The following is a 20,406-nucleotide window of genomic DNA, read 5'->3' as shown; positions in this document are numbered from 1 at the left end:
GTCCCTGCCTAAACCAAACCCCGCGATCGAAAACCCCCCGCAGGCCTCCAATCACCGCCCCCAACAGGCCTCCGATCCCCACAAGGCCACCCCTCTCGCCCACCCCGCAGGCCTCCTAACATCACCACGAGATTGTACCCCCAAGCCCCCCCCCCCCCCATGAGGCCTCTGAACACCACCACGAGGCCGCCCCCATCCTGGCCTACGTCCACCCTCACCCCTTTCTGCTCCCAACCCCGATCTTCCTTGCACCCGCCGATCATTAGCAAACACCCTCCGCCCCTCCCCCCAATCCCACTGGTCCTGGCCCACCCTGTGCTTCTCCGGCCATCCCCTGGCCTGTGATTCTCATCCAACGCCACCCCCCTTGCTTCTCTGACCACCCCCACTCGATCCCTCCTCTGTGCGGCCTAGTGCTGCAGGCCTACCCGTCCGCAGTCAGCCAGCCTTGCAATCTGAAACAAAAGCAACATACTGTGGATGCTGGAAATGTGAAACGGAAGCAGAAAATGCTGGAAATACTCAGCAGGTCAGGCAGCATCTGTGAAGAGAGAGAGAGTTAACGTTTCAGAGCAATAATCGTTCATCAGAGTTGGAAAAGGTTAGTGGTGTAACAGGTTTTAAGCAAGTACAGAGGCAGGGAAAGGGGGAGGGGAGGAAAGAACAAAAGGGAACGTCTTTGATAGGGTGGAAGACAGTAGAGATTAAATGACAAAAAGGATGATGGTGCAAGGCAAAAGGAGATGGTAATGGGACAAGTAAAGAAACAAAAGATGGGTCTAGAGTTGGTGAGAACTCAGTTCTGACAAGGTCATCGACCTAAAATGTTAACTTTGTTTCTCTTTCCACAGATGCTGCTTGATCTGTTGAGTATTTCCAGCATTTTCTGTTTTTATTTTAGCCTCTCAATCAAGCTGGCTGTGGGTGGGAAACAGAGGCATCCCATTCAAATCAGGCCCTGCCATTAAAGTGGTAGGGCAAGAGAGAAATCCATTCTCCCTGGTTTCTCTTTCCCATTAAAATACAGCCTTTGGTTCCCAAATATTGCTGCGCCCGAGATACAGCTGAGGGAGCCCCGTCTCCAGAGCTCAGGAGTCAGAAAGGGCTGATTGAAGCTGGAGGTAGCAGGGTTTATCGAGCCTGAAACAGCTCTTTAAAAGTTTTTAATGAATTGGTTTCGAACCCAGAAATGCATAAATGATCCTGGGTTGTAGATTGCGGTCGGAGGCTTCCTTCGCACGAATGCCTCTGACCCCCAAAAAAATCTACGAAACTGCCTGCTGGTCCCGGAGGAATGTACGATTCTAGTCTGAGGCCTTCAGTCGCTGCGCAGCGCACGGGGAGCTGTCTTTCACGTACGAATGCATCTGCTGGAATCACGCACGCCTGGATCACCAATCACTTTCTAGTATTCTCATTGATAAAAATAGGAGCTCTGTTTGTACGAGCTCCCATAAACTATCAATGAGAATAAACCCCTGAAACACCGAAATTCAATAAATTTAGAAAAAAAAAAATTTTTTGGAATTTTTTTTAAATGTGTTTTAATCGGGTTAAAAATAAACTTACATTAATCAACAGGGTTTTTCATATAAAAATGAATGATTAAATTAAATTTTTCTATGTTTTAAAAGTGTTACGCTGGTAAAAGTAGGTTATATGTCTGCTTTTACCAGGCATAAAAGTTTGAAGGACATTCGCTGGGCACGAGTTGGGCAAATAGCCTAATTTTACCGCACGGATGTCCATCTCCCAGGGATGCGTAGAATCTCTCTAAAGAAATTTTGACAGATGCGCATTGCGCCTCGAGAACCTGCTTTTGCGAGGCCTTGCCGGGTGTCAGGGTGGGATGAAGTTAATAGAGTGGGACGAGGCTTGCGTGGAACATAATTACTGCCATAGATCTATTGGGCCGAATAGCCTGTTTCTGTGCTGTAAATTAGATAATTTTATGTAATAGTTAATAAGCATATATAAAATATAATGACAGAGAAATTACCTGTGTCAACAGTGCTTGGACAGTCATAAGTTATCTTTTCTGGGATGTGGTTTATAGTTTCAGCAAGTTTGATGATAAGATAGGTCCGCCCAAGTTCAAATTTACTTTCAAGGTAATGACCATAAAGTGTACGTAGAACAGGAGACAAAGTGGTCTTGAGAAGCTGCTCAACTGCCTGTGAATGAATAAATAAATCAATTAAGCATAACAACAGCATGGCAAAACCATGTATAATCCACCCCAGGCCAAGGAAAATGGACTGCCTTTTTGGGACAAAGAAGTAGAGGGATATAGGGGCAAGGTCGCAAGAGGTAACTAAGGAGTGGAGGAGGCTCAGATGGAGTATAAACACTAGCATAAACCAGATGGGCCGAATAACCTGTGGATTCTATGTAACATGAGGATCAACACCTCAAAAGTGGCCATTAAGTTTTCTAATGAATATCAACAGGTGTAAGATAAACAAAAACATTTCAAAATCTTTACTCTTACCAGATTTTGATAGAAGTCTAGAATAGTTCATGGCCAATACAGTATGGTAATACTATGGAATCTTGTCCATTAATAACCATTTGCAGAACTTGAGCTATAGAGTAAGTTTATTTCTTAATTAGCTTAATTTGGCAATGACAACTGCATGAAATCAGCACATCTGATTAACAAGTTATATTTAGTATCATATAAACACATTGCCAATTCCCATAGCTAAAGTGTTGTTATATTAAGTGTACTGATTTGAGGCAGGTAACTGTTGAGAGTAATGCAGATGGAAGACCAGAGATATGCTGCTCACTCCACACTGTGCTCTGGCCACAAAGTGGAGCTTTAGTTTATCGTTTCAACAAGCTCTCGTCAACACCAGTCATGTACCAGCTAATGATCAAAGGAATCGGATAATCCAGTTGGCTCTCTGGTATCAATAAAATGATTGAAAAAGATAGATTGCCTACTTGACAAGGTCCTTTTCATTCATTGGGCCTGAGGTGATGTAGTGGTTATGGTATAGGGATGACAACCTAGAGACAAGAAATTCAAACCCCATCATAACAAGTTGTAAAATGTAAATCATATAAATCCAACTGGGTCACTCGTGGCATGGCCTACATGTGATTCTTAAAGCCCTTCATCATCATCATAGGCAGTCCCTCGGAATCGAGGAAGACTTGCTTCCACTCTTAGCATGAGTTCTTAGGTGGCTGTACAGTTCAATACAAGAACCACAGTCTCTGTCACAGGTGGGACAGATAGTCATTGAGGGAAAGGATGGGCAGGGAGCCTGGTTTGCTGCACGCTCCTTCTGCTGCCTGCGCTTGATTTCTGCATGCTCTCGACGACGATACTCAAGGAGCTCAGCGCCCTCCCGAATGCACTTCCTCCACTTAGGGTGGTCTATGGCCAGGGACTCCTAGGTGTCAGTGGGGATGTCACACTTTATCAGGGAGGCTTTGAGGGTGTCCTTGTAACATTTCCTCTGCCCACCTTTGGCTCGTTTGCTGTGGACGAGTTCCAAGTAGAGCGCTTGTTTTGGGAGTCTAGTGTCTGGCATGCGAACTATGTGGCCTGCCCAGCGGAGCTGATCAAATGTGGTCAGTGCTTCAATGCTGGAGATGTTGGCCTGATCGAGGACACTAATGTTTTTGCATCTGTCCTCCCAGGGGATATGCAGGATCTTGCGGAGACATGGCTGGTGGTATTTCTCCAGCGACTTGAAGTGTCTGCTGTACATGGTCCACGTCTCTGAGCCATACAGGAGGGCGGGTATTACTACAGCCCTGTAGACCATGAGCTTGGTGACAGTTTTGAGGACCTGGTCTTCAAACACTCTTTTCCTCAGGCAGCCGAAGGCTGTACTGGCGCACTGGAGGCGGTGTTGGATCTCGTCGTCAATGCCTGCTCTTGTTGATAGGAGGCTCCCTCTGTCATCTGTCGTTGAGCTACAGTACGTGGATGACACCTGCATCTGTGCACACACACAGGTTGAACTCCAGGACATAGTCGACGTTTTTACTGAGGCTTTTGAAAGTATAGGCCTTACGCTAAACATTAGTAAGACAAAGGTCCTCCACCAGCCAGTCCTCGCCGCACAGCACTGCCTCCCAGAGATCAAGATCCATGGCGTGGCCCTGGACAATGTGGACCACTTCCCCTAAAGCCCTTAGAGGAACTAAGGATAGACAATAAATACTGCTTTGCCCATATCCTAATAGCAAATTAAATTTGTGGTCTAGCAAAGAAAAATCAAATTCTACCTCAATAATATTGATTGTATTTCTTACCAGCAAATTATCAGTTATAAGTGTGCTTGATTGATCAAACTTTATTTGAACCTATAAGTAAAGAAATATTTACATTTTTCAATAGCTTTATGCAGTTTAACGGTTATCTAGAAAAATTGTTCTATTCCTAAGTAAATACAAGGAAAACAAGAGTGACAGGGCAGATTCACATTAGTAATTAATACACAACCTGATATGTCATTGTTGGGAAAAAAAGAGAGAGTGAAAGAGCAATAAAAGTGAAAAAAGAAAGTGAGAGCAGGAGCGAAAGAAAAAGCAAAAAAGAAATAAATTACATTTATAAAGCAATTTATGACATTTCAAAATGCTTTACAGCCAATGAATTACTTTTGCCGTGTAGTCACTGTTGTAATGGGGACATCAGCGGCAGGTCGGGGCCATAAAAGGAGCGGCGAGCGGCAGCCCGGGAGCAGCGTGGAGGTATGCCACTTCCAGGTACAGCGTGAGCTGGTGCAGGAGAGCAACGGCTGTGAAGAGTGACGTCAGAAGGTCCAGGTCGGTGATTGGAGCGTGGGCAGATACAGCAGGAGTGGCGAGAGACTGTAGAGGGATGTGATCGGGGCCCAGGGAAGGCGCGAGTTCGGGGCCAGTGGCCCAGGGGCAGCACGGATTAGCCCACACTGCGATATGTGTGTGCACTTTGGACTGTACAGCCACCTAAGAACTCATGCTAAGAGTGGAAGCAAGTCTTCCTCAATTCCGAGGGACTGCCTATGATGATGATGAGGTCCGTGCAGCAGAGCAGGTCTCCAGTCGTCCTGGGTAATCCTTGCCACTGCACCAAGATCTAGCTCTGTCAAGCTCTGTTAACCCCACGTTAAAAAAATTCACGCACAGGCATCTTCCACCCTTCAGGATGTAGTTCGGGTCCTTCATTGAAACACCTGTGAACTCGTCCTTTTTTTAATGTGGAAGCAAGTCATCCTCATTTCGAGGGACCGCCTATGATGATGATGAATGTGGGCAAATGCAACAGCCAAAGTGCACACAGGGGAAAGTTCCACAAATAGCAAATGATTGACCAGATAATCTTGACAGTACAATGTTTCATCATCATAGGCAGTCCCTCGAAATCGAGGAACTTGCTTCCACTCTAAAAGTGAGTTCTCAGGTGACTGAACAGTCCAATATGGGAATTACAGTCTCTGTCGCAGGTGGGACAGACAGTCGTTGAAAGAAAGGGCGGGTGAGGAGTCTGGTTTGCTGCACGCTCCTTCCGCTGCCAGCGCTTGATTTCTGCATGCTCTCGGCGACGAGACTCAAGGTGAGCAGCGCCCTCCCAGATACTCTTCCTCCACTTAGGGCGGTCTTTGGCCAGGGACTCTCAGGTGTCGGTGGGGATGTTGCATTTTATCAAGGAGGCTTTGAGGGTGTCTTTGAAATGTTTTCTCTGCCGTGTAGGAGTTCTGAGTAGAGTGCTTGCTTTGGGAATCTTGTGTCAGGCATGCAAACAATGTGGCCCGCCCAACGGAGCTGATCGAGTGTGGTCAAAGCTTCGATGTTGGCCTGATCGAGGACACTAATGTTGATGCGTCTGTCCTCCCAGGGGATTTGCAGGATCTTGCGGAGACATCGTTGGTGTTATTTCTCCAGCGATTTGAGGTATCTACTGTATATGGTCCATCTTTTTAAGCCATATAGGAGGGCGGGTATCACTACAGCCCTGTAGATCATAAGCTTGGTGCCAGATTTGAGGGCCTGATCTTCGAACACTCTCTTCCTCAGGCGACCGAAGGCTGCGCTGGTGCACTGTAGCTGATGTTGTACCTCGTTGTCAATGTCTGCCCTTGCTAATAATAGGCTCCTAAGGTATGGAAAGTGGTCCACATTTCCAAGGCCGCGCTGTGTATCTTGATGACTGGGCGACAGTGCTGTGTGGCAGGGTCAGGTTGGTGGAGGACCTTTGTCTTATAGATGTTTAATGTAAGGCCCATGCTTTCGTATGCCTCAGTGAAGATGTTGACTATGACTCGAAGTTCAGCCTCTGAATGTGTGCAGATGCAAGCACCGTTCACGTACTGTAGCTCGACGACAGAAGATGGGACAGTCTTGGATCTGGCCTGGAGATGACAAAGGTTGAACAGGTTCCCATTGGTTCTATAGTTTAGTTCCACTCCAGCGGGGAGCTTGTTGACTGTGACTTGGAGCATTGCAGCGAGGAAGATCGAGAAGAGGGTTGGTGCGATGAAGCAGCCCTGCTTGACCCCGGTCCATTTGTGGATTGGGTCTGTGGTGGATCACGGCTTGCATGTTGTTGTGGAGGAGGCGGAGGATGGTGATAAACTTTTATGGGCAGCCGAAACGGAGGAGGACACTCCATAGTCCCTCGCGGTTATCAGTGTCAAAAGCTTTTGTAAGGTCAAAGAAGGCCATGTACAAGGGTTGGTGCTGTTCCCTGCATTTCTCTTGCAGTTGTCACGCCGTAAAGATTATATCCGTTGTACCCTGTAGTGGACGGAATCCGCACTGCGACTCCGGGAGGAGCTCCTTAGCCACAGGGAGAAAACGGTTGAGGAGGATTCTAGCGATGACCTTCCCAGTGGCTGATAACAGGGAGGTTCCTCTGTAGTTGACGCAGTCGGACTTGTCCCCTTTTTTAAAGATGGTCACGATTACTGCATCTCTGAGATCTCCCGGCATGCTCTCCTCCTTGCAATGAGAGATGAAGTCATGCATTCATGCCAATAGTGCCTCTCCGCCATACATTAATGTCTCAGTGGGGATTCCATCCGCTCCCGATGCCTTGTTGTTTTTGAGCTGATGGATGGTCTTTTCTACTTCGTGCAATGTTTACCAGGACTACAGAAGCACCCTTCAAATAGTGTCATGGGATCCTTTACATTCACCTGAGCATAGTCTCTGTTTAATATCTCAACTGAAAAATTTCCGAAGATGCAGGTAACCCTCAGTACTGCACTGAAGCCTAGTTTATATGCTCAAGTCTCTCATCATCATCATAGGCAGTCCCTCGAAATCGAGGAAGACTTGCTTCCACTCTAAAAATGAGTTCTGAGGTGACTGAACAGTCCAATACGGGAATTACAGTCTCTGTCACAGGTGGGACAGACAGTGGTTGAAGGAAAAGGTGGGTGGTACTGGTTTGCTGCATGCTCCTCCCACTGCCTGCGCTTGGTTTCTGCATGCTCTCACCGATGAGACTCGAGGTGCTCAGCGCCCTCCCAGATGCACTTCCTCCATTTAGGGTGGTCTTTGGCCAGGGACTCCCAGATGTCGGTGGGGATGTTGCATTTATCAAGTCGGCTTTGAGGGTGTCCTTGAAATGTTTCCTCTGCCCACCTTGGGCTCACTTGCTGTGTAGGAGTTCCGAGTAGAGCACTTGATTTGGGAGTCTTGTGTCAGGCATGCGAACAATGTGGCCTGCCCAACGGAGCTGGTCGAGTGTGGTCAGTGCTTCGATGTTGGCCTGGTCGAGGACGCTAACGTTGGTGCGTCTGTCCTCCCAGGGGATTTGCAGGATCTTGCGGAGACATCATTGGTGGTATTTCTCCATCGATTGAGGTGTCTACTGTACATGGTCCACATCTCTGAGCCATACAGGAGGGCAGGTATTACTACAGCCCTGTAGACCATGGTGGCAGATTTGAGGGCCTGATCTTCGAACACTCTTTTCCTCAGATTTTTAAAAAATAAACACAAGCTAAAGAAGGAAATATTAAGAAGGGTGAGTAAATGCTTTGTGACTAAGAGGAGGGTTTTAAAGGACGAGAGAGAGAGGTGGAGAAGTTTAGGGTCGGAATTCCAGACCAAGTGGCTGAAGGTACAGCTGCCAATGTTGAGGTAAAGAGAGAAGGGTTACACAAGGGGCCAAATTTTGGAGGGGAAGGGGTGGTATTGGAAGGCTGAGGTGTTGGAGGGGAACAGGAGCCAATGTAAGTCAGCGAGCAGTAGTGAGTTTTGGATAAGCTGAACTTTACGGAGACTGAAGGATGGAAGGCCAGCCAGAAGATTGGTCTGGATGTGATAAAGGCATGGTCGAGGGTCTTATCATGCAGAGTCCTAACCTATTACTCCTACATGGTGCTACCTGAGTATCGGGAAGTTTCTGGGACTGTAGCAATGGTGTACTCAGGATTGTTGATGTACTTGCAGAACCTACTTTTGTTGTCATGTCGCCTGCATGTCCTATGCCTTCTGGGCCTAGGAGAGCAACTCCCTAATGTGCTGGCATTGGAGGGGGTTGCATCACTGCAGTCACAATGTCACTATCATAAGAAGCAACAACATCTTTGAGCGTCCTTGCAGTTCACTGGAGCTGGGCTCAGCTGAGCTAATGGTCTGTGAGAGAGCAGCCCAAATAGTCCCAATTAAGTGTTACCATCTCCCCCTAGACTACAAGCACATCCCTTTTCTGGTGCCTTACTCCTTGGGTGCCATAGAGCCTTTCTCTTCTTGCATTTATCTCTGTCAAACTGACTTCCACGGCAGCTTCAGAAAATCTTGGGGCTTTGACTATCACTGACGCTCCTGATGTCGCTCTCCCTTCTGCCACTGGAGTTGTAACTGAAGCTCTTTCTCTCTCTCCTCCTCCCTGTCTTCTGCTGCTAGCCCATATTTTCCTCCCACCCAGCAGATGAGAACCAGTCAGGCGTAGGTTTCCTGCATTACACCCTGCCTGAAGACTAAATTTGCTTCCCTCCACTGATAAAAGTGTGGTTAGGTACCTGCAGGACCACGTGAACAGTTGGAAATCAAGCCCCGCCACTTCTCTGACCAGGAACATCTAGGTCATAGTTTTTCCCTATTGATAAGTAATTTCCCGGTTATGCATCTATGCAGGATATGCACCAATCTTCTGCCAAAGTTACGGTAGCCGACCAGAAGAATCCCCAAGGAAATTCCCAGATCTTATCAAAATGCTCCATTATTTTGAATTCACCTTTCAAATCTCCTCTTAACCTTCTCTGTTCTAATGAAAACTGCCCCAATTTCTCTAGTCTGTTCTCATTAACTAAAACCTAAATGCCTAGCACCATAGTGAATCTCTTGTTCACCCTCTCCATGGCCTTTCTATCCTTCCTAAAGTACGGTGCCCAAAACTGGGCTCAATATTGTAACTTTCACCTCACCAACAATTTGTTTAATTGAAGTCTGTAATCTCCTTCAGCCCACAACCCTCCGAGATATCTGTACTCCTCTAATTCTGGTCTCTTGAGAATCCCCAATTTTAATCGCTCCAAAATTGGTGGCCGTGCCTTCAGCTGCCAAAGCCCTAAGCTCTGGAATTCCCTCCCTAAATCTCACTGCCTTTCGACCTCTCTTTCCTCCTTTAAGACGCTCTTAAAAACCTACCTCGTCATCTGCCCTAATATCTCCTTATGTGGCTTGGAGTCAAATTTTATTTTATAACGCTCTTGTGAAGCGCTTTGGGATGTTTTACTACGTTAAAGGCGCTGTATAAATACAAGCTGTTGTTGTTGTTGGAAACGAACAAAAAAAAGTAATCTCACGCATTTTCTGTGCTTCTAGCCTGCAGAGCAGCCAGTGACGCTTTGGAATATTTTTTGTTCTCCTCCTCCTTCCTGTTTTTCTACCATTGGCAGGGCTCTTTCAGCAGCAATGTTGTGCAACATGTAGCAGACTGTTACAACTAGCCATCTTTCAGTTTGGAATATGGGAAGGCTCTTCCTATGCATCATGGCATCACTTTTTTCAGGGGTTAACTTTTGGGGGCATCCGAAACGGAGGAGGACGCTCCATAGACCCTCGCGGTTGACAGTGTCAAAGGCCTTTGTAAGGCCATGTATAAGGGCTGGTGCTGTTCCTTGCATTTTTCCTGCAGCTGTCGCGCTGTAAAAGTCATGTCCGTTGTACCCCGAAGGGGACGAAATCCGCACTGCAATTCCGGGAGGAGCTCCTCAGCCACAAGGAGAAGATGGTTGAGGAGGACTCTCGTGACGACTTTCCCAGTGGCTGATAACAGGGAGATTCCTCTGTAGTTGCCGCAGTCAGACTTGTCCCCTTTTTTAAAGATGGTCACGATCACTGCATCTCTGAGATCTCCCTGCATGCTTTCCTTCCTCCAGATGAGAGAGATGAGGTCATGTATTCGCGCCAACAGTGCCCCTCCGCCATACTTCAGTACCTAGCGGGGATTCCATCCACTCCCATAGCCTTGTTGTTCTTAAGCTATCTTATGGCTTTTTCTACCTTGTGCAGTGCTGGGGTTTTACTGAGGTGGTCGGGGGTAGCATGCTGCAGGATGGAGTTGGGAACACTCAAGTCAAAGACAGAGCCTCGGTTAAGGAGATCTTCGAAGTGCTCCTTCCAGTGGGCCCTGACTGCCTCGGTGTCCTTGATGAGTGATTCCCCGTACTTGGCCAGCAGTGGGATGGGGCCTTGGGTGTTTGGACCGTAGGTGGCCTTGACTGCGATGAAGAATCCTCGCACATCATGGCTGTCGGCCAGCTGCTGAATCTCCTGTGCTTTCTCCATCCACCATCTGTTCTTTAGGTCCCGAGTTTTTTGTTGGACCTCGGCCTTAAGCCGTCTGTGATGCTGCCTTCCTGCTCCCGAGTTGGGTTGTTGTTTAAGGCTCAGAAATGCTCTGCACTTGCGATCTATTAGCTCTTGGATCTCCTGGTCATTCTCATAAAACCAGTCCTGGTGTTTCCTGTTTGAGTGACCGAGTGTCTCTTCACAGGCACTGGTTATGGAGGCATGGAGGGCAGACCAAGTGTTCACAAAGGTTGTTTCAAACACACGTGTATTTAACAAATCCAAATTTGGTTGACTTAATTATCTCATTCATTTCTAAATACTTACTTATTTTATCTCAAAAGTGGATTCTAAAGAGTTTGTCGACAACTGACGTTAGACTAACTGGTTCACTATTCCCTGTTTTTCCCTTTTCTCCCATCTTAAATAAAGGTGTTACATTGGCTACTCTCCAATCCCACGGCACAATTTGAATATTTATCAAGGATTGAAAAATTGTAGCCAGAGTCTCTGCTATCTCCTCTCTGACTTCTTTCAACAACCTAGGGTGCACCAATCAGGGCCTGATAATTTATCTACTAACTCTGCTAATTTTTAAAGAACCAATTTTTTTCTATAGTGTGATCAATAGCTGTTAGGGGAGTGGAGGCAAAAGCTCTGGAGTCAGAGGCAGTTGGCTCCGATGGGAAAGATCATAGCTTCCTCTCGAAGGATGAGCTGATGGGCTAAATAGCCACATTTGAATATCATATTTCATTGCAGTTTAATAGGGGCCAAGTTAAGTATGACACTGGACACAGAGTTGAGTTTGGCAGTGGGCCATGAATGACAGTGAGTCATGTCAGAGAAGAAATCAGGTTAGTGGGATCATCACCCACATCCTACTAAAAACAACCACAATGCTTCTGATGGTACTGTGCCGAGACATGGACATCATTTGACCTATGTTCAAAAACTAATGGGAGATCTTACTAGATGAAAATGTAACCCTTTTCAAATCAATTCTCCTCTGAGGAAAACTCCAACTGTTTCTCTCCAACTAACTCCACTACACACATTCCAAACATTATAGGCCCTTAAGATGGTTATTCCCCCACCTTGTTTGCACTTCAGCACATTACTCACATGGGGAAAACACATATTGATAAGAAGAATGCATTTCCAGGCACATTTTCAAACACTTTCAGCATTCCTTATCAATTAATTCCTAATTTTTGTTTAGTTTTGTATCATGCTTTTGCCACTGAGGAAAATGGCCCCCCCTCCACCCCACCCAGTGTGTTGCATTGTGACTTCAGAAGGGGAGGTAAGGACATATTATATATATACACCAAAAATGAGTTAACTGAATGCAAATACTGTTACGTACCTTGGACTTTGGATGTCTGAAACCTCCCAATAATGTTTGTGGGATCTTATCACCATTAATCAAGACACACTGTTCAGCAAAAGCTTCTGAAAAGAGGCCCAAGTCTGCCAAAACCCTCACCTGTTTAGGTGTGTCAACAAAAAACAATGTAATAGAAACATAGAAACATAGAAAATAGGTGCAGGAGTAGGCCATTCGGCCCTTCGAGCCTGCACCACCATTCAATAAAATTATGGCTGATCATTCACCTCAGTACCCCTTTCCTGCTTTCTCTCCATACCCCTTGATCCCTTTAGCCGTAAGGGCCATATCTAACTCCCTCTTGAATATATCCAATGAACTGGCATCAACAACTCTCTGCGGCAGGGAATTCCACAGGTTAACAACTCCCTGAGTGAAGCAGTTTCTCCTCATCTCAGTCCTAAATGGCCTACCCCTTATCCTAAGACTGGGTCCCCTGGTTCTGGACATTTCCAACATCAGGAACAATCTACCCACATCTAACCTGTCCCGTCCCGTTAGAATCTTGTATGTTTCTATAAGATCCCCTCTCATCCTTCTAAACTCCAATGTATAAAGGCCCAGTTGATCCAGTCTCTCCACATATGTCAGACCAGCCATCCTGGCAATCAGTCTGGTGAACCTTCGCTGTACTCCCTCAGTAGCAAGAACGTCCTTCCTCAGATTAGGAGACCAAAACTAAACACAATATTCTAGGTGAGGCCTTACCAAGACCCTGTACAACTGCAGTAAGACCTCCCTGCTCCTATACTCAAATCCCCTAGCTATGAAGGCCAACATACCATTTGCCTTCTTTACCGCCTGCTGTACCTGTATGCCAACTTTCAATGACTGATGAACCATGACACCCAGGTCTTGTTGCACCTTCCCTTTTCCTAATCTGCCACCAATCAAAAAATATTCTGTCTTCACATTTTTGCCCCCAAAGTGGATAACCTCACATTTATCCACATTATACTGCATCTGTCATGCATTTGCCCACTCACCTAACTTGCCCGAGTCATCCTGCAGCTTCTTAGCATCCCCCTCACAGCTCACACCGCCACCCAGTTTAGTGTTTTGCTATACGATCAATAAATATATGATCGTATAGCAAAACAATGTTTAGGAAAGGGAAAAGGGCCTATATTTTCCAATCGTAATGCCTAATGGAAATGGTAGCCCATTAAAACGAATGTTCTACCATCAGTGATCCAATTGGGAAATATAGACCCCTCCAAGAAGTCTTATCAAGTTAGGATATTGAAACCTTCTAAAAACAATTTATTGACATTATTAAAAAACGCATTTTGATGTTTCTTCTATTTTAGTTGTGACTATTTACTGCAGCAACAGATGAAGAGCATGTTATAAAAAAAACTATTTTGTTCTGTTATTCTCCTGGTAACTGTGCGAAATCAGCAAAACTATATGATGTACACTGAGTAAAGAAACCACCATTTCTCAGCAAGTTGTTATATTTTCACTCATTAATACTTTTACCCTGTGCAGTAAAACTTGTAAGACTGCATGTGACACCTCTTGTACATTCCAATCATGCAGTTGCCATGAAGATGTATATAACAACTCCATTGAGCATTTGCTTATTTAGTTATCCTCACCTCATTTGGTTATTTTAATCTGAATGGAACAATAGGAAAGTAGCTCTACATTACCGTGATAGCTCTACATTTATACAGTTTAAAGAAAATCACACACAAACACATACCGCGATAGCAATGTTCTGTTACCTTCAGTATTCTTGCTTCAACACTCTTCTTTACGTCACGACAGATTGCACTGACAAAGTACTGGTAGAGTGTCAACATAGGTAGAGCCTACCATGTAAAAGAGAGACATGTTATTAAAACAAGCTTGTTAAACTGAGCCAGTGGTAAGCTCTGCATTGTGTAAGGCATCCTGCCATAAAGGGTTGTTTGCTGAGCATCCAACCCTATCTCCTCTGTGACTGAAGTCAGCATTTCTGAATTGTGACTACCTGCTGTGTCTCCCCTTTGTTTTGTTCAGTTACATTCAAAGGCTCACTTCCCTTCCAGCTCCAGCTACATAAGAAATAGGAGCAGGAGTAAGCCACCTCGAGCCTGCTCCACCATTTAATAAGATCATGGCTGATCTGATCTTGGACTCAGCTCCACTTCCCCGCCTGCTCCCCATAACCCTTTACTCCCTTGTCGCTCAAAAATCTGTCTATCTCTGCCTTAAATATATTCAATGACCCAGCCTTGACAGCTCTCTGGGGCAGAGAATTCTACAGGTTTGCAACCCTCTGAGAGATAAAATTCCTCCTCATCTCAATTTTAAATAGGTGGCCCCTTATTCTAAGACCATGGGCTAGACTTTCCACATTTTTTGCATGCTTTACACCCATTTTACCGCTGAAATGACATACAACGCCCATTTATCCACAAAATGGAAACTGACAGGCATTTTTCGGAAACTTATCGCCGAGCGTTACTTTCCCCATGTGTTTAACGCCAGGAAAAAAATAATACCGCCTGCCCACCTTTTTGGGGCGGAATCATCAGAATGGGCGAAATCAATGCCCATAGTATCAGCCAATGTTATTTTCCGCACCAAATTAACGGCGAGATTCAATAATAACGACTGCCCATTTTTTTTTGTCGTAAAGAGCACATTTGGCAAAACTAACGCCCAGGAGATCGCCCACCGTCACTTTCACCACCTCGCACACATATCGCCCACAATATCGCTCGCCCAAAAAACGCCCAGAAAAAGTGGAACTGTTCTAAACTAAAGCCATTTTTAAAATCACAGGTCACTTCATTCAAAAGGCTGCTTCAGGGAAGTTTGCATTGACTCTGGAGTTCTTCTCAGGTGAAGTGACCATCTCGACAGACATATTTTCAGACTATGGACTATTGGGGGTTTACTCTAAGTGTATTTTAGTGAGGAAATTATTGCTTCTGATCAATCGCTATTATACTTTCATTGCAATTGGAGCCAGCCATTTCTCAGCCTGCATCGATTAATATGCAGTTGCTGCAGAGTGCAGATGGCTCAATGTGTGATGCACATCATTATGTGTCCAATTTAAGACGTGCAAGAATGAGGGAAAGGGCCAGACCATACACACCCCGCACGTACAGGGAAAAGAGGTCTTACCTCAACGTCTCCGACCACACCTGCCTTCGGAGACTGCGTTTCCATAAGGTGGTGATCAATGAAATATGTGAGCTCATCAGGCCACATATGCAGCCTGCCATCAGGACATCACTGTCGGTCGAGGTCAAGGTCACCGCGGCACTGTCTTTCAACGCGTCCGGTTCCTTTTTGGCCTTCGGGGCCGAGATTTGCACTCTGTCTCAGCATGCAACCCATCGCTGCATTAGACAGGTCTCGGAGGCCCTGTACGCGAGAAGGATGGACGTTATCAGCTTCCCCATGACCATGGTAGCTCAGACTGACAGGGCTGGAGCATTCTACCGCATTGCTAAGTTCCCATGGGTGCAGGGAGCTATACAGTGTACTCACATCGCCATGCGGGCACCTTCTCAGGACCCGGAGCGTTTTCGTAACAGAAAAGGATTTCACTCCCCGAAGGTCCAACCAGTTGTCGACCACAACCAGATCATCATGGCAGTGAATGCCAAAAGTCTAGGGGCACCTTCGATGAGGCTCACATTCTGCGTGAGAGCGCTGTCTCTGACATCTTTAAGAGTCAGCCACAAGGACAATGCTGGATGCTTGGTGATAACCGATATGGCCTAGCCACCTGGCTGATGACACCCCTGCGTGACACCTACACCGAGGCCGAGAAGCGATACAACCAGAGACACAGAGACACGTGCAATGTGGTCCACAAAACAATAACTGTGCTTGAGCAGTGCTTCAGATGTCTGGACCACTCAGGAGGGGAGCTGCAATACAACCCTGAGCAAGTAGGTAAATTCGTGGTCGTGTGCTCCGTGCTGCACAATCTAGCTATCAGGAGGGGCCAAGAATTGCCAGAAGGGACTGATGCTCCACCTCAGGAGAGAGAGGAAGAGGACGACGAGGGGCTGAATGCTGACCTAGGGCCAGACAATCAGGCTGGCTATGCAACCATGCCCACGACCTCCTCCGGACCGCAGGAAAGGGCCCATGGTGGCTACATAGCTGCAAGATTCATATGCGAGGAGCTGATATCTGAATGATTTGCCTGAAAGAACGTTGCTGTGAGTGACAACGCTGACACACTGCTGTGTGTGTGCAGCTCAGAGATCAATGGTACCCATCACCTTGGTGCCAGTTAAAGTTTACGTTGATTGAAGTTAAGTTTTATTTAACCCTTTCATGTTAAGGAATCACCAGTGTGTAACGGTCCAGCTATCTGAGAATGCGCAACAAGGTTACGTCAATAACATTTTTTCTATACCAACATTGGTCTGAAATCATAAGTATCACAGGCAAAAACACCCAACCCCCGCCCACACCCCACTTTTTCCACCATTGACATCAATCAAATGTTCAACATGTCCAGCAACACAGAATACAAATGCAAAGCAGGAGAGTGGTCCCCGGTCCCCATACATTACAACAAATTGCATAAACCCAGATGGAGATAATACACAGCCATCACCTGCGGACATGCACCTCACTTTCCTCCCCCTCTCCCCTTCTTCTCCCCAACTCTACCCCTTCCCATCCTCGCTCCACGGCGCCTGGCCAGGGAGCTCCTGAGGTGGCGCCTCATTGGGGGGATGAAGGCAGAGGCGGTGGTTGCACGGGTACGGGAGTGGGGGGTGCCGAGGGGGCAACATTCTCGGATCCAGAAGCAGGATCTTGGTCCTGCCTCTTATCTGTCATTCACAGTGGTGGTGCGGAACCTAGAGGTGAAATGCCGCACTCGGGGACCACTGAGAGGCCTGTGGCAGCAGTGTTCCTGGCTATCGCATCCAGGGCCTCCGCCATATGCGGAATGTACTTAGTCATGGTGGCCAGCTGTTGGGATATGTCCCCCAATGCTTCAATGAGCTGGTCACCAACGTCTACAGCCCTCCTGGACAACTGAACCAACCCTCCGCTGTCATGTGTTGCTCGTGGACCAGACCTGCCGCGTCCGAGAGGCCTCCGCAGGGTTGGCGCCGTCCTGGGGACAAATGGGGTGCCCTAAGGCAAGTTACTTGGGGCCAGTACCTCCAGAATGGAGGCAGGAATGACCGGAGGACCGCTAGATGGCCTTGGAGTGGAATGGCTTCTGGAGCGTGGCAATGCAGGTGCCTCGAAGTCGGCACTCTCATCCGTGGAGAACAGACCCAGCGGATTGATGGGCGAGAATCGGAGCTCCTCAGCACCAGATGTAGGATCGTCCGGGGAGTCGGGCCCCGCACCCCCACCTTCTGGCCTCTATGGTCTTGTTTGGGGCCGCGCTGCTGGCTGAGCTGCAAAACACAAATGAGGTTATTAGAGGAGAAGGGGGTGCTAGGGTCACAAGGTGAGTCCAGCGCTATACACAGCATATGCATGACCAAAGCACCACCGCTATCAAAATCATCACAGACATCACATTTCATGACCATCAACACATTTGCATTGCAATGATTTTCATTAGGCCAGCATTATTTCTAGGACAATTTAAAAAATCATCTATCATATATGATTGTTCGGATATGAGTGGGTGTGCCATCTATTGACTTTACATCATACAACGGTGTAAGATTTACTCACGTGGCATCACTTCAGGGTCTGCAGATGCTTCCGTAGGTATCCGGGTGTGCTTCCCCACGAGTGCAAGCACCCGCTCCTCCATCTCAGTGATGTCACTGGGGCCTGGTGGCCCCCCCACCCATTCACCTCAGCATGGACTTCATCGTCGATAGCTTCTTCCTTAAAAGGTGATAGGAGGACATGGCATGAGATCATTGCGTGATATCATTGCTAGGTACTGTCACAGAGACTGATACATCACATAACCGACAGATGTAATCATGCTTATTATGAAAATTATCATTCTTTACCTGCGTGACTGCAGACTTTGAGTAAAACATTCCCAGTAAAAGTGGAAGACCTCACATCTGCTGATAGTCACTCATGACTGTTACAAATCAAATTATAGAAATACATAAGTACATGTAAATAAATGTAATACTTACTCTTGCGTTCCATCATTTGCGGCATTGGTTGCCCTCACGCACCTCGTTGGTCGCCGACGAGACCACCTCTGCTATTACAGTCCATATCTTCTGGTAGGCCTTTGGGGTGCCTGTGTCAAATCATCCCAGCGTAACTCGACCTCCTGCAGGAGAGAGGCATTTGCCTCATTAGAGAACCTCCTCGCTCTTTTGTGCTCTCCAATGTGCTCCTCTCCCACCTCACTGCTCTCTCCAGCGTCAGTCTCCACAGCGTGCTGTGATGCCTCCTCCTCTCCCTCTATTATAGGCCAAATTCGAGCAAATATGTGGCTGATAACAGCTAATTTTTGATTCCCTATTTGCTGTAGAGCTCTAAAGTCTCGCTTCTCCCTCCCAAAGCAGCCATACCACACACGCCTTCAGTCCCTCTCAGCTCCCTCTCTCTCTATCTCCTCTTCTGCGCATGTCATGATTGTCATGTATGTAACCTTCATGTAACTGTAACCTTCATAACAACACTGCATACTGTATACACCTAAGAAATGCACACCTTGACCACAGAGGGTGAACTTGTGGGAGACACTCCTCACCTGGTCATCCAGGTATGTAAAGGGAGGTCCCACGCAGGGTCATCACGTCTTGGTCCTGTGAATAAAGGTTCAGGTCACAGAGTGACCTTGTCTGCAGAATGTGCCTCGTGTGAATTTATAGTAGTGTGTAAGGACATTACATTTGGCAACGAGAAACGGGAATCAATGACTCACAAGAATGACCACCGGTAGCACAGAGGAACGGTACTGTGTTGGTGAGGACTGGGACGATTTCATTGAGAGGCTCCAGCAGAGTTTTGTCACGAAGGACTGGCTCGGAGATGCAGGGGCTGACAAGCGAAGGGCGCAACTACTGACCAGCTGTGGACCTAAGACGTACGCGCTGAGGAAAGACCTGCTCGCACCCGAGAAGCCGGCGGACAAAACCTTTGAAGAGCTCAGCAAACAGATTGGTGAGCACCCCAAACCAGCGAGCAGTATACACATGGCCCGACACCGATTCTATACACACTGACGTCAGGAAGGGCAGAGCATACCGGACTTCGTTGTGGACCTTCGGCGCTTGGCCAGCCTCTGTAGTTCACAGACACCTGCAGGGGGGAGATGTTAAGGGATTTCTTTACTGAGGGCATTGGTCATGCCGGGATTTTCAGAAAGCTTATTGAGACCAAGGACTTGACCTTGGAAGAGGCGGCGTTGATGGCTCAGACCTTCATGGCGGGGAAGGAGGAAACCAAGATAATATACACACGCAACTCTGCTCCCAACGTGGTGCTGGATCAGGGATTTAACATTGTAAATGCGACTCAGAACCCCGCAGGCAGGCAAGGGCAATTCGACACCACCCAGGTAGCAAAAGACTCTAGAGTGGGTCCTCAACAGAGACAATGGCAGGTTGAATGGTCATTTACGCCATCACAGTGGACAATGCGTCCCGGGATGGGGCCATTGACACCCATTAACAGAGTGCTCAAGAGTAATCAAAGAGACAATCAGAGGGGAATGCCTGGTAACAGCCTTTTTGTTCACAACGATCTCAGCTCATGCTGGAGGTGCGGGGGCAAACATGCTGCAAAATCCTGTAGGTTTCAACGATTTATCTGTAGAAATTGTAACTTCAGTGGACATTTAGCCAGAATGTGCAGGAAGCCCGCAGCGAGGCTAATTTACGAGGCAGATGAACCAGAAGAGGGGTCTGCAAGGCAGGTTGATGTTTGGGACAAAGCAATGAACGCTGAAGTTCAGCGGATTCATGTGGCAAACATCCATAGCTCATATGCCAAAATGCCACCCATGATGATGAAAGTCCTATTAAACGGCATCCCGATATACATGGAGCTGGACACAGGGGCCAGCCAGTCACTTATGAGTGTCCAACAATTTGAGAAACTATGGCCACTCAGAGCTATCAGACCCAAACTAGAACGCATTGACACGCAATTACGGACGTACACCAAAGAGATCATCCCAGTGCTAGGCAGTGCAATGTTGGTGGTCACACATAATTGATCAGAGAACCAGCTGCCACTCTGGATTGTCCCGGGAAATGGTCCCGCACTTTTGGGGAGGAGCTGGCTAGCCGAGGTGAACTGGAAATGGGGGGATGTGCACGCCATTTCATCTGTGGAGCAAAGTTCATGCT

The 20,406-nt window shown here is 47.1% G+C and overlaps 1 protein-coding gene across 9 annotated transcripts in view; it reads right to left on the bottom strand.

Annotated features, from left to right (window-relative positions):
• The window catches only part of cfap54 (cilia and flagella associated protein 54), a 724,932-nt gene that overhangs the window by 221,026 nt on the left and 483,500 nt on the right, over positions 1–20,406 (bottom strand). For 8 of the 9 annotated variants that reach the window (XM_070897703.1, XM_070897704.1, XM_070897707.1 and 5 more), the window contains 4 exons: positions 13,873–13,959; positions 12,122–12,241; positions 4,276–4,326; positions 2,000–2,174 (listed from right to left, as the gene is read on the bottom strand). In XM_070897703.1, coding sequence (XP_070753804.1) covers positions 2,000–2,174; positions 4,276–4,326; positions 12,122–12,241; positions 13,873–13,959 — 433 coding nt within the window. The remainder of the gene's footprint in view (positions 1–1,999; positions 2,175–4,275; positions 4,327–12,121; positions 12,242–13,872; positions 13,960–20,406) is intronic. The other variant, XM_070897705.1, reaches the window with a different exon arrangement.

Source organism: Pristiophorus japonicus, chromosome 13 (assembly GCF_044704955.1).
Source record: "Pristiophorus japonicus isolate sPriJap1 chromosome 13, sPriJap1.hap1, whole genome shotgun sequence".
Classification (NCBI taxonomy): Eukaryota; Metazoa; Chordata; class Chondrichthyes; family Pristiophoridae; genus Pristiophorus; species Pristiophorus japonicus.
Note: the sequence above shows the minus strand (reverse complement) of the source record. Positions and strands in the feature narration are given on the sequence as shown.